Here is a 12,182-nt window from a genome sequence, read left to right as displayed (position 1 = left end):
TCATAAGCCTAGAAATTCAATTCCCGTCTGCTGCGGTCTTTATCAATGAGGTGCTTCCATGTAGCAGTCGTATGACATATTCCGAGAATTTAATGTGGCTAACTAAAATCTGTAGGTAGAACATGCTTTCTTTTCTGTTCTCATTTCTGCACACACCGTTATGGTTTCAATTTCAATAAATTACAAATTCTTTATTCCGTATAAACATTGTTAACTTAGTTGGTTTTAAATATGCACTTCGAAGATAAATCCAAAAAAAAACATTACACGTGAGGGTTGTTCCCTTGATATCCGGATGAGCTGCAACCGGATATTGCAGTCTGGTGATCCAAATGTTGCCCGCAAACAAATCGAATTGGTGCAAGAACAAGCAAAAACGTACCGTAAATCACCCTAAATCAGTGCACAGCATAATTCCGCGCTTTTTATTAAAACAAATCAAATAATTCACTGTTCTTCGGAAATGAACTAGCCCGTGGCTAAAAATCTCCTAAATAAAGTCATTTAAAAAATCACTTTCCTATCTAACATTTTTTTTTACCTAACTGCGACCTTAAGTGCCCTGAATTACGGAGGTTATTCTCGAAAATAGATTTTAAATTTACCTGTATAAACACTAAACAAGTCGGTTTCATTCGAATGAGATCTGCCTCTTCGCCTTCAGGATACTACTAGGTAGAACGACACCTCCAACTAGGAGTTTCGCTTTAGCCTGGGAACCACTTTTGCTATCGGCGTAAGGACTGACATTCTTCTGATCCTTTCCGGAGAAAGACATTTGCTTCTGGGCCGATTTTTGTCGTTGCTCGCTGTCGATGTTCTCCCGGAGAATCGTGTTCTTCGACGTCGATTCAACGAAGGCTGAGGATTGACTGTAGGTGCGAACGGACGATAATTGCGACAGCTGATTGAGGAACTCGGAACTTTGCGAGAATATCGAACCTTGACTGAGCGGCAGCGGTTGGCTAGAGGATGCAACTTGAGACGCATCGATCGACCCGCCTAGGATTAAAACCGACGCGGAGCTGGCCCGCCTCATCATTTGCTTGCGCTGTTCGTATTCTTTCGGAGATATGTAACCATTAGGTTTGAGGATGTTTCGCATGTTCATGATACGAGTTTTCTCCTTAAGATAGATATCGTCTACGTTTTGACCCTGGATCACCTCGAACACGTGTTTGTGGGCCAACCTGTTGGTTCGAGGGGGTTGATTAGCATGTTCAAGTGTCTGGCTTTCAGATGATAACTTACCTTAACAATTTTTCACTAGTACTAGAGACGGAGTGGTCGTTGAATTCAAGGAACAAACGTTTTACAACCCGAGCCAGGTTGGAGGCTACATGTTTAAAGTTTTCGTGCTTCACCGAAATTTGCTTGGATTGCAACGCTTGCGACACAGCCCACAGTAGTTTCTATAGATATAATAAATTTATTTGAATCTAATTAATAGCATGATAAAACCGTGATTGATTACCTTTTTATGGTTCTCCGTTAACGTCGTTACAGGTCGGCTGCCGGAGTGCGGAAATACCACCTCCGAGTTGGCTCTGTACAGATATTTGCCACAGAGACTGCTTTCTGAGGTACCTGTACTATTCAGGGTCTGTGAGCCCACACAAAAGCTTTGACTGCGTGCCAGCCTTAACGATCGAGGCGTAAGATCCTCCTCTTTAATCGAATCCATTCGGGGAAGCTTACATCGGATCGCTTTTTCGTCATCCTCGTCGTCTACTGGGCGCTTTCTTTTGCCATTTGGCCCGACCAAATCCACCGTCTCCCCAGTGCTCATGTTTCTGATTCCGCTACTTTCTTTCAAAATGGTAACATTATTGGTTGAGGATTCGTACCGCTGAGTGGTACCGATATCCGAACGACTATCGCAAGCTGATGATTGCGGGAAATTACATGGCTTTGCTGGGGAGAACAAAGCTCGTTTTGACTTTTGAACTTTGCTGGCTACGGCCCTACTGATGACGCAAGTGGACGTGGACGATGCTTTTGGTACGGGATCGTCGGATGGACTTTGAAACAATGCGCGCTTGGAACCTTCTCTGGTGTGTGGCTGAGTAGCCTTAGCCACTGGTAGACTGAGCATTCGCTTTTTGACCGATGATCCGGGAGTCTTCCTACGAGGCGTCTTTCGTCGACCAGGGGTACGACGCTTCGGCGTTCGTCCTTTGTGCTTGCGACGATTATCTGATTTCCTGCAACAAACAGTAAGGAATGGAATAATACACCCACACTCCTAATAGAGGCCAACCTTACTTGGGATCGAGCAAGATTTGTCTATTGCACGAACGGCGAGATGACGAAGAAGTACCAGCCACACAGGAACCAACTGAGCTGTTGAGTAGATTGGCCGACGAAAAAACTGCTCGACGACGGGCCAAGTGACTCAAACGGCTTCCCGGTGATTGATTAAGCATTCTGTAAATCAAACATTAACATTTTGTTATGAAGGTAACCAATCACCAACAACATAGGGATTCACTTACTTCAAAGGCAAATTCCGTTTTCTCGTGCTACAAGGCGCTCGAGTTTCGTTTAAGGTTGAGCTGGTTTCCGATCCTATGTACCGGTCTATGTATTTCAATCCGAGCATGTCTATTTTCTCGGATATGATAGAATGATTATAGTACAAACCATGCGCTCTGGCTTTCATCAACTCTGGCCACTCCAGCTTGCGAAGTTCTTCCGGTGAATGAGTTGGTTTACTCAAACATACAGATTTGAATGGCTCCACAACTTCATTTCGATAGAACAAGCGATCTTCATTCTGTTTAAACAACGTTAACATTCGACTAGCATCGATGCAAGGGTACGTAACGGACGGAGGAGGCAGAACCCCCGACAGAGAGGATTGTAGCTTTTTCAATAGCGTTTTCTCAATTTGTGCAATTGGATCCACGCAAACGGCACTAGTGCTGGTAACATTGTCTTCATCGCCCACTTCATCGGAATCTGATTTCGAATCATCCATGCAACTGTCATCATTGTCGTCGTCGGCAAAAAGATCCGGAGATTTCTCATTGTTATAATGCATCAACGAGCTGTTCTCCTTCGTTAGTATCTCGAATGACTCGTTTAGCTTATCTTTGCGAACTTTCTCGTTCGTGTTTGTTCTTTCGAGTCCTTTCTTAGCACTCGCCAGCTCGCACTGCGAGCCTTCACAGGGAGCATTCAAGCTTTTAATCTTCCCATTAAAGGAAAGTTCTCCCGGAGGCACTTCATTATGACTGGTTTCATCATCACAAGATGAAATTTTATTGTCGACCGCATTACAGCTGTCTTCAGCTGCCAACATACCGCTAATGCGTTCTGTTTTCTCCGGGGATTTTTCCACAGCCTCAACAGGTCGGTCTACTTCTTGTTCTTTCGAAGAGCTTGGAACACTTGCTTTATCGTCGGCTTGATTAAGTAAACTTATGATCTTATTCTCTATATAGTTTACCGGCGCCTCTTCATTACTCGGTTCCGAGGAAGTTGCTTCCGGCGCCACCCGATCACAATTGGAATCCTACAGATATAGTAAAATATGTTCAAACTAAGTCTTCTTCCCAAATGCTATCATTTCTGTTATACTAACCACAGAGACTTCTCCAATCGATTCATTGTTACTAAGGTTTAGTCTGTTGCTTTTGGTAATCATTTTTCTGATGTAAAATTTACGAAAATGTTTATTTATTATTTTTTGAATTAACTTATCAAATTAAGGGTTTAAGTGTAGATATACCAAAAACTTGGCCTCTATACCCATACATGTTGCACTGATTACGTAGAGCTTCCCCACATCATTAGGACGGAGCGCGCGATATACCTTGTTATGTTGCGTTTGTTGCTTCTTTTTCTAGGCTTGCTACACTGCGTATTCGAATTTTTACGCTCCTTTTTTTTCTCTTGCCAACAGAGGCTGGGATGAAATTAGGCTATTTTCACAAACGCATTCCGGACACAGGTTTGGGATCGATCGCTATGAATTTTAGCAAAACATTCATCCCGTTACTTAAACTATAGTGTTAACATAAAATAATAGTAAACTTTACGCCGAAAACTGTAGAAAATTGCAAAATAAAACTTAGCTCCACCATTTGCTTCCACTGTTCTTCTTGAAGTGAAGAAACTTTTTGGGTTATGATATTGCATGAAATGTTTCAACGGTTATTTTGTTGCACGACCTGTATAACAGTTTCGAGCGTTTCAGATGTGTGTCAGGAGGGAATAAATCTCGACCAACAATTGACAAGCGCCTATCAGATTTTGTAAACAACACTGATAAATTAAACTATTCCCCTGAATATAGTATACAAAGTAAGCATTTTCGAGGGAGACTGCCCGCATAAACGCGAACCATAAATTGACCTTACCTAAAATGGTTAAAAATTGTTTATAATCCCTGCTAAACTTTAACTGGAATGGTTATGGAACTTTACATGAACGTTTAATGATAAAGTTTCAACCTTATGTATTATAGTTTTTTGGAACTGGACCTTACAAATAATGGGTTGTTAAGAACCATTACCGTTCCAAATTTTTGTTTTCTCCATACATTTTCGGAAAGAGAACTATATTAGAACCTTTTAACTTATGGTTTGAGAACTTTAATGGTAATGGTTATGGTAGTCAGTAAGGTCCACGAATGGTTTTGTAACATCGATCAACTTTATGTGGAATATATCGTGAATTGGTTGCCTGTAATTTACTGATTACCAATTCACGATATAATCCACGTAAAGTTGAGCGATAATACAAAACCATTAATTGACCTTACTGACTACCATAACCATTACCATTAATGTTCTCAAATCATAAGTAAAAACGTTCTTATATAGTTCTCTTTCTGAAAATGTATGGAGAAAACAAGAATTTGGAATGGTAATGGTTCTTAACAACCCATTATTTGTAAAGTCCAGTTCCAAAAAACTATAATACATAAGGTTGAAACTTTATCATTAAACGTTCATGTAAAGTTCCATAACCATTTCAGTTAAAGTTTAGCAGGGATTATAAACAATTTTTAACCATTTTAGGTAAGGTCAATTTATGGTTCGCGTTTATGCGGGTGGGACTACCCATTCAACGAGTAAAAATATTACCGATTTATGAGTATTTGTTACTCAAAAATGAATACTTACTACTTGTTTTTGTAGTTGTAATTATTCATAAATGGGTATAATTTTAATCATTTAGGCTCTGAACCATTTGGTGGATTATTTTAACTTTTGGTTAAAATTTGACAGATGGAAAGTTATCGATTAACCCTGCTATCCGAGCATGGTTATTTCTGACAGACAAGAAGTTAAATTTTGACGACCATGGCTCGAAAACCGGTCGATCGACAGCACGGGGATTTTCGAACATAGAAAATAACTTTCGAAATGTCACTTTTAACCACGAGTTAAATTTAACTCGGCAAATGGTTCACAGCCTTAATGGGTAGTCCCAGTTTCCCTCGAAAATGCTTACTTTGTAGTCATTATTGGGTATTTTGCGGTTACCGTGTATACACCACCAGCGCCGGCTCAGTACATGTCAAATTATAACAGTTTATTTGACATGTTGATGCGCAAAACATTTGGTTCGTGTATGACACTAACGACAACAGATTTTAACCAACATCCAGTTGCATCCGTGTTTTCTTCAAATTTAATTTCAGCATTCGTAGAGCGTAGATTAATCTGACGAAATTGAACCTTAAATATGCCATTAACCGCGGAGCAAGCAATGCTCCAAGTGCAGGTATACATTGTTTTATTTTCAAATATTCGGGATATTCACTATGATGTTTGAAACAGGAGCGTCTACGGTCCCTCAAATCGCTGATAGTTGAAATCGAAAACGAACGGAAGCGGAACGAGCCAAACATCGTAACAACTATTCGATTGGCCAAGATGTCGAGCGAAGAGAAGTCGCCAGCTGTGACCCACAAGTTGAAAACGCTTCACAAAATTGGCATTCAGGATGCAATCCAAGAGGAAAATTTAATCCGCCAAGCTCTAGCTAAGATTCAAGACATTCGAAACATACGCAACGAACGTAGAATCCAAGCGAGAAACGCCGGTAACAAGGAAACCATCAGAAGAGGAGCGTTGATGAAGATGCTGCAAATTTCAGCGCAAACATTACCGCTGTTTGTAAGTAAACCTGGAGAAAAGATTCCGCCTTTATGTGGAAGCATAACAGCAGATAATAGTTATGTTGCCAAACCGGGAGACATGGTAGCAGCTTTGGTAAAAGGTTTGGAAGACGAAGAGAATTGGATTTTGGCCGAAGTAGTCCAATACATTTCTTCAGCAAACAAATATGAGGTGGATGATATAGACGAAGAACAAAAAGATCGACATATTCTAAGCAAACGTCGTATCGTTCCACTACCGTTGATGAGAGCCAATCCTGAAACTGATGGGCAAGCACTATTTCCAAAGGGTACGACAGTTATGGCGCTATATCCTCAAACTACCTGCTTCTATAAGGCAGTCATAAATCAACTTCCTCAAACGGCTAACGAAGAGTACGAAGTATTGTTTGAAGATCCTACTTATGCAGACGGTTACTCGCCGCCGTTGTTTGTCGCTCAGCGTTATGTTATTGCCATCAAGCAGAACAAAAAGGTCGGAGGTAGCTCCTGACAGTCCTCTCAGCAAACAACGGTCTCCACTACGAATTCGTTTGGATCTGGGGCAGGAACATCAACCGCCTCATCGGGCAGTGTGGCCAATTTAGCAGGTTCTGCCGGGGGAAATATTTCTGTATCGTCGGGAAATTTGATGCAGTCAAAGGAGGAAAATTTAATGGATGCATTTATGCTGGATGATCAGTTCTAAAATGTTCTCAAACCGTTTTGTCTCTAATAGTAAAGTGGTCAACTACCTAGTAATCTTGTCTCAAATGTCTACATTAAAATATACGTAATTAACTGGACATCATTTTTTTTTATCATTAAGAAAAATCGACCCTCTGTCTTGATCTGTAATTGGGTTTTTAATTTTGAATAATATGCCGGTTCTTATACATCATCTGAAAGAGCTTCATATTTTTTTCGATCCCATAGACTTTAATCTCGATTTTAAATATGCTCATTTTTTCTAATGTAATCGCACGTATTTAAAATAGTGCACCAAAATTGATGAAATTCTGGATTTCGGTTCCATTTTTAATGTATATTAACGACTTTCTACGTGAGCGAACTGTCAATTTGTTGATTTAGTGCCAAAAAGCGTTATTATTTTGCTTTAAATCTTCATTTAAAAACCGAGAGGATAGTCCATGGATTCGAAAAAAAATATCGTGCTCAGAAAACGAAGGGCATTCAGATGAAGAGCTTTGAGTGTGTTGGTTTATTTCCTTTTAATTCCGTTATAATTGCTTATCTTTTGACAGATACGCGTATTTCGTCTACTACTTGCAGACCGAGTTGCAGACTTCATCAGTGTCAAGTACTCAACACCACTTGGCACTGATGAAGTCTTCAAAGGGATTCCGTTATGGGGTTCGACAAATTTAAAAGATTGTCATTCAGATAATTTTTTTTTCTTTGATTTGTTTTCCGTCGATCTTGTTTTCCGTGCTGAGCACCAATGCTACCGACGCCAGGGAGGCAGCTCCCACACCTGGACCCTACCTATCGACCCATCAACTCATGAACCGGGGGCCAACGGTTTTACTTCCCTTCCGAAGGAAGGCGTGATCAGAGATGTTATGCCTCAGTACATCCCGACGGCGCCGACTGGGATTGAGCCTAGGCCTGCTGGGGTGAGAGGTAATCACGCTTACCACTACACCATCGGCGCCGCTTTCATTCAGATAATGTATTCAAACCGATTGGTGAAATGGATGTAATGTCGACCTAAATGCCCCTTATTTGAGCCCATACATAAATTCAGCAATCGACAAAATTTTCAATAGCGTTCATCTAGATAAAATGGATAAATAGCAGATTTTTAGCGATTGACCCAATCTTAGATGGCGTAAACGCGTTGATCGATTGTCTTCGTCCATTTTCGCTTTAGTTAATAACTCGCTTGAATTAACGTTTCTCGGTCCGTTTGCTGGTGCTTTTGATTGCCAATACAACTTGTTACAGTACTGCATTGAACAAATTCTAGAAATTGTTTCGCTTAGCTGTAGTAATGCAAAGAGAAAACCGATGAAGAGAATCGATCATCGCGTATACGCCTTTATGCATGCTCACTGTTTATTTGATAAAACCGAATGCGATTCAGTCGAAGTTAACGAAAACAGGATGTAGAAAAGTGCGACCGGGATGAAGATCAAAGTGATAACAGTTTGGATGCTAGTTCGTACGCAGGAATCGTAGCCGGAGGTGCCACAGCGGACGCGATTGAGGTGCTCGACGAAGAAGTCAAGGCCATCGACGAGAAAACCCTGGATGAAGACAATATTGAAAAAGAAGAACAAGCAAGTGGAAACCCGGTTCATAAGCGGTTCGATTTCCGCAAAGACTCGACTTACTTGATGGCAAAATAAAGGCCGGCGCACAATAGATACGTTTTCAGGTTTTTGACAGGTACGCTACTCTTCCCACCGATGTTGGGAATACCACCTCAGCCACGGTGAAGTGGTCTAAGAAGAAGAAGAAAAATCAGGGCCAGTCCGATGGTGCGAGTGGACAGGATGCCACCGCGACGAACGTCAGCGTCATTGGTGATTTCAGCGACGCCGTCGACAACGAAACTGCTGCCAACCCGAGTGCAGCAAAAATAAAGCTTCCTCCAATGGTGGTGTAGCAAGTGCCACTCAACACGCTGATTGGCGATCTCTCATCGCTGGACGTTGCAGCTGAGTTTAAGCTCGGTAGGATCGGCACGAAGGTGATGCTCCGAACGAAAGCGGAGTACGAGGTGGAATTCTTCACGCATAACATCCCCGGTGAGAAGCCCTTCAAGGTAGTCATCAGGGGTCTACCAAACTTCGACCCCAAGATGGTTGAAGCTGAAATCAAGAACCGGTACAAACTAGCCCCAATCGCTGTCTTCCGAATGACAAGGAGAGACGAAAACGTGAAGACAAAACATAACCTTAGCACTTGTTCCACCTGATCATGTAAGTAAGGCAACAGTAAAAGTGGTGGTATTTCATTGGTGCCGGGGAGATAATATGTTACCCCGGCTCCCACCTATTCTGCACCTCTTATATCGCCTTACAATGCCAGACTAGAGTCAAGCTCAACAGGGTTTTCTTTCCCCGCTAGTGTTTCCAAGCCCGTTCCCTTGGCTGTGGTTTCGCTAGATAGTAGATAGGGACAGAGGGAATCTCGTTAATCCATTCATGCGCGTCACTAATTAGATGACGAGGCATTTGGCTACCTTAAGAGAGTCATAGTTACTCCCGCCGTTTACCCGCGCTTGCTTGAATTTCTTCACGTTGACATTCAGAGCACTGGGCAGAAATCACATTGTGTCAACACCTGTTGAGTGAGGCCATCACAATGCTTTGTTTTAATTAGACAGTCGGATTCCCTCAGCCGTGCCAGTTCTGAATTGACTGTTTGGTAATGACTGCAGCGCCCGCGGGACACACACCCACACACGGGAGCCCGCGAAGGCCCCGCGCGCAAGCGTGCACCCACGGAGGAACGCATTGAGGCAAACCCCCACCGCGAAGCGGGAGCACAGCCCGAGTCATCCCAGTCTTCAGAGCCAATCCTTACCCAGATTGTCTTTTCCTGGTGCACTTCCAGAAAGGGAAGGTGACGCTCAATGCGCTACAACCCATCCGATCGATCTACTCCATCATCGTACGGTGGGAGCCATACCGTGGTGGCCACGGTGGCCATCGTGACGTAACGCAGTGCCAGAGGTGCCTCAATTTTCGAGTCAATTTGGACACGGTACCCGCAACTGCAACATCAAGCCACGCTGCAGCAACTGCGCTCACGAACACGCCACTTCTGACTGCCCTGCGGATGGAGCCGTGGCGTTAAAATGCGCCAACTGTGGTGGTGCCGTCAAGGTTCTGACAGACAGTGCTCCAAACGCATCCGAAAGCAGGCGATAATCAACCAGGACGCAAGAAGGACAACCTCTCCTCAAGAAGCTTCCAGTGATTCTGCTCGATAAAGATTTCCCCCCTGGATTCAGGAGACAATCACCAGCGCTAAGCAACAACCCCGATCTGTTCTCAGCAGATGAACTGATGGAAATCTTCGAAGAGCCGCCATAAGCCCGAGCAGATCCAAGTCCTCGGTAAGTTCATCATCCAGTATGGCATCTAAACCGCTAACTATCATCACCTGGAATGCTTGCGCTAACGGCGCCGGTGGTGTAGTGGTAAGCGTGATTACCTCTCACCCCAGCAGGCCTGGGTTCAATCCTAGTCGGCGCCGCCGGGATGTTCTGAGGCATAACATCTCTGATCACGCCTTCCTTCGGATGGGAAGTAAAGCCGTTGGTCCCCGGTTCATGAGTTGATTGGGTCGATAGGTAGGGTCCAGGTGTAGGAGCTGCCTTCCTGGCACGTCGGTAGCATTGGTGCTCAGCACGGAAAACAAGATCGACGGAAAAAAACAAACCAAAGAAAAAAAAAAAAAAATGCTTGCGCTGTAAGAGCTAAACAGATTTAACCGAGACCCATCTAAAATCTGGCGACAGCTTCTGGTAGCCTGACCACAACATTATTCGGCTTGATCGCACCAGCTCCAGGGGGGAGGGGGGGAGGTGTTGCGGTCGTCGTCAAGAAAGGGATAAAATACCACAGTTTGTCCCATATCCGCACCTCTATCATCGATGCCCTTGGTGTGGAGGTGGAGTCGTCGACTGGATACGTCCAGCTCATCGCCGTCTACTGCCCTCGACAGTGTGCCGCCAGCAGTGGACTAGCGGCTAAATTCAAGAAGGACCTGTCCACCATCACCCGTACCGGTTCCCGCTTCGTAGTTGGCGGAGATCTAAACGCTCGCTATGAGGCCTGGCGGAACTACCAGCAGAACCAGAACGGTCGTCTGCTGTTTGACCACTCACAGCATGGGCTGTACTCCGTTTGGTTTTCGGATGCGCCAACATTTATCTCACCGGCGGGCAACCCAACGACGCTAGACCTGTTCCTGACAAGTACCGGCTTGTCCAAGCCGGTAGCCTTGAACGAACTCAGCTCCGACCACCAACCGGTGCTGGCTGAACTGGGCTACAACGTGGACCCTGCTCCAAGCCTGCGCAAGGACTACCATCACGTAAACTGGATCAGTTTGAGCGCGTGGTAGACAGGCACATCATCGACAACCCGCCGCTTGACACCGTGGAGGACATCAACCGAGCGTTGGAGGGACTCCACCAAGCCATAACCGTGGCTGACGAGGCTGCGTTCGACGAGTTCCTGTGAGGGGTAAGCTTATTGCCAAAGAATCCCACACCTAATTGATTCGCCTGAGAAATGTTCGTAGACGCCAGTTTTTTTTAGTTTGGTCCCACTGGTCATATTGCCCCACTTTCCCCTATATGTAAAAGTCTGATTGATAAACCACCTCAGGATAGAAGGAGCTATGAGACACTGAGACTGAGGACTTTTTTTCTACTTATCAGACTAAGAAAAAATAAGTCAATAAGTGTTTCATTTCTGAAAAGTACAAGTCAGTTTACAAACGCAGGTAGAGCAAAGTATAGAAAACAGAGGAAAAAAGTACAAATAGTTTACAAGTTAACAGGATTCGATCAAAATACCGCCATAATTTCGTGTACCTATGCTCCTAATTATGCGCATTTTTGAAAAATTCAAACCAAATTTTTATTGAGGATATTTTGAATTAAGATAGAAATTCAAATCGGTATTATTTACTAGTTTATGGGTAAAATATAAATTTGGAAAATAGTACAATACACTACGAATTGACCACTTTGTTAAGCAGTTTTGGCGTGACTTTCTACCAGCTATTTCACAAAACTGAACCAACTAATTTCTATTTTGTTATGAAACGCACAAATGTTGGCTACTTTTCTCGTGGTTCTAGAAGAAAAAATTTCAAAATAATGTTTTATTTCAAAGTTCAAGTGGTAGTAAACGTCATTTCAACTGCACGAATGAAGTGGTTAATTGTTGAAAAAATGCGCGGAGTTAGGCGACGCACGAAATTATGGCACTTCACGGTATATACAAACATAGTTTATTTGGTTCTACATCAACAGACTGGGTTTAGTCTTAAGGCCGTTTGCAATGCTGAGTTTTTTTTTTTT

General features: G+C 43.3%; 2 protein-coding genes across 3 annotated transcripts; one reads left to right on the top strand and one right to left on the bottom strand.

Annotated features, from left to right (window-relative positions):
* Window positions 1-4,093, bottom strand: mi (minus). 2 transcript variants are annotated; one of them, XM_065232030.1, is made up of 7 exons: window positions 3,754-4,093; window positions 3,587-3,653; window positions 2,496-3,517; window positions 2,266-2,427; window positions 1,475-2,204; window positions 1,252-1,412; window positions 1-1,190 (listed from the first exon to the last, which is right to left on the bottom strand). In XM_065232030.1, exons 1-7 carry the CDS (start codon window positions 3,759-3,761, stop codon window positions 632-634), a joined length of 2,709 nt encoding a protein of 902 aa, XP_065088102.1. In that variant the 5' UTR covers window positions 3,762-4,093; the 3' UTR covers window positions 1-631. The 2 variants fall into 2 exon arrangements, with proteins under 2 accessions (XP_065088102.1, XP_065088103.1); XM_065232031.1 differs by having other exon boundaries at window positions 3,818-4,093.
* A 1,511-nt stretch (window positions 4,094-5,604) lies between these two features.
* Window positions 5,605-6,915, top strand: Sgf29 (SAGA-associated factor 29). The gene is made up of 2 exons (XM_065232029.1): window positions 5,605-5,736; window positions 5,793-6,915. The coding sequence occupies exons 1-2, from the start codon at window positions 5,698-5,700 to the stop codon at window positions 6,624-6,626; spliced, it is 873 nt and encodes a 290-aa protein (XP_065088101.1). The 5' UTR covers window positions 5,605-5,697; the 3' UTR covers window positions 6,627-6,915.
* Window positions 6,916-12,182: the final 5,267 nt, after the last annotated feature.

This window comes from Ochlerotatus camptorhynchus, unplaced genomic scaffold (genome assembly GCF_037179485.1).
Source record: "Ochlerotatus camptorhynchus isolate MF236.1 unplaced genomic scaffold, CSIRO-AGI_Acam_v1.1 ptg000361l, whole genome shotgun sequence".
Lineage (NCBI taxonomy): Eukaryota > Metazoa > Arthropoda > Insecta > Diptera > Culicidae > Ochlerotatus > Ochlerotatus camptorhynchus.
The sequence above is the reverse complement of the archived record's forward strand: the minus strand, read 5'-3'. Positions and strand labels throughout refer to the sequence as shown.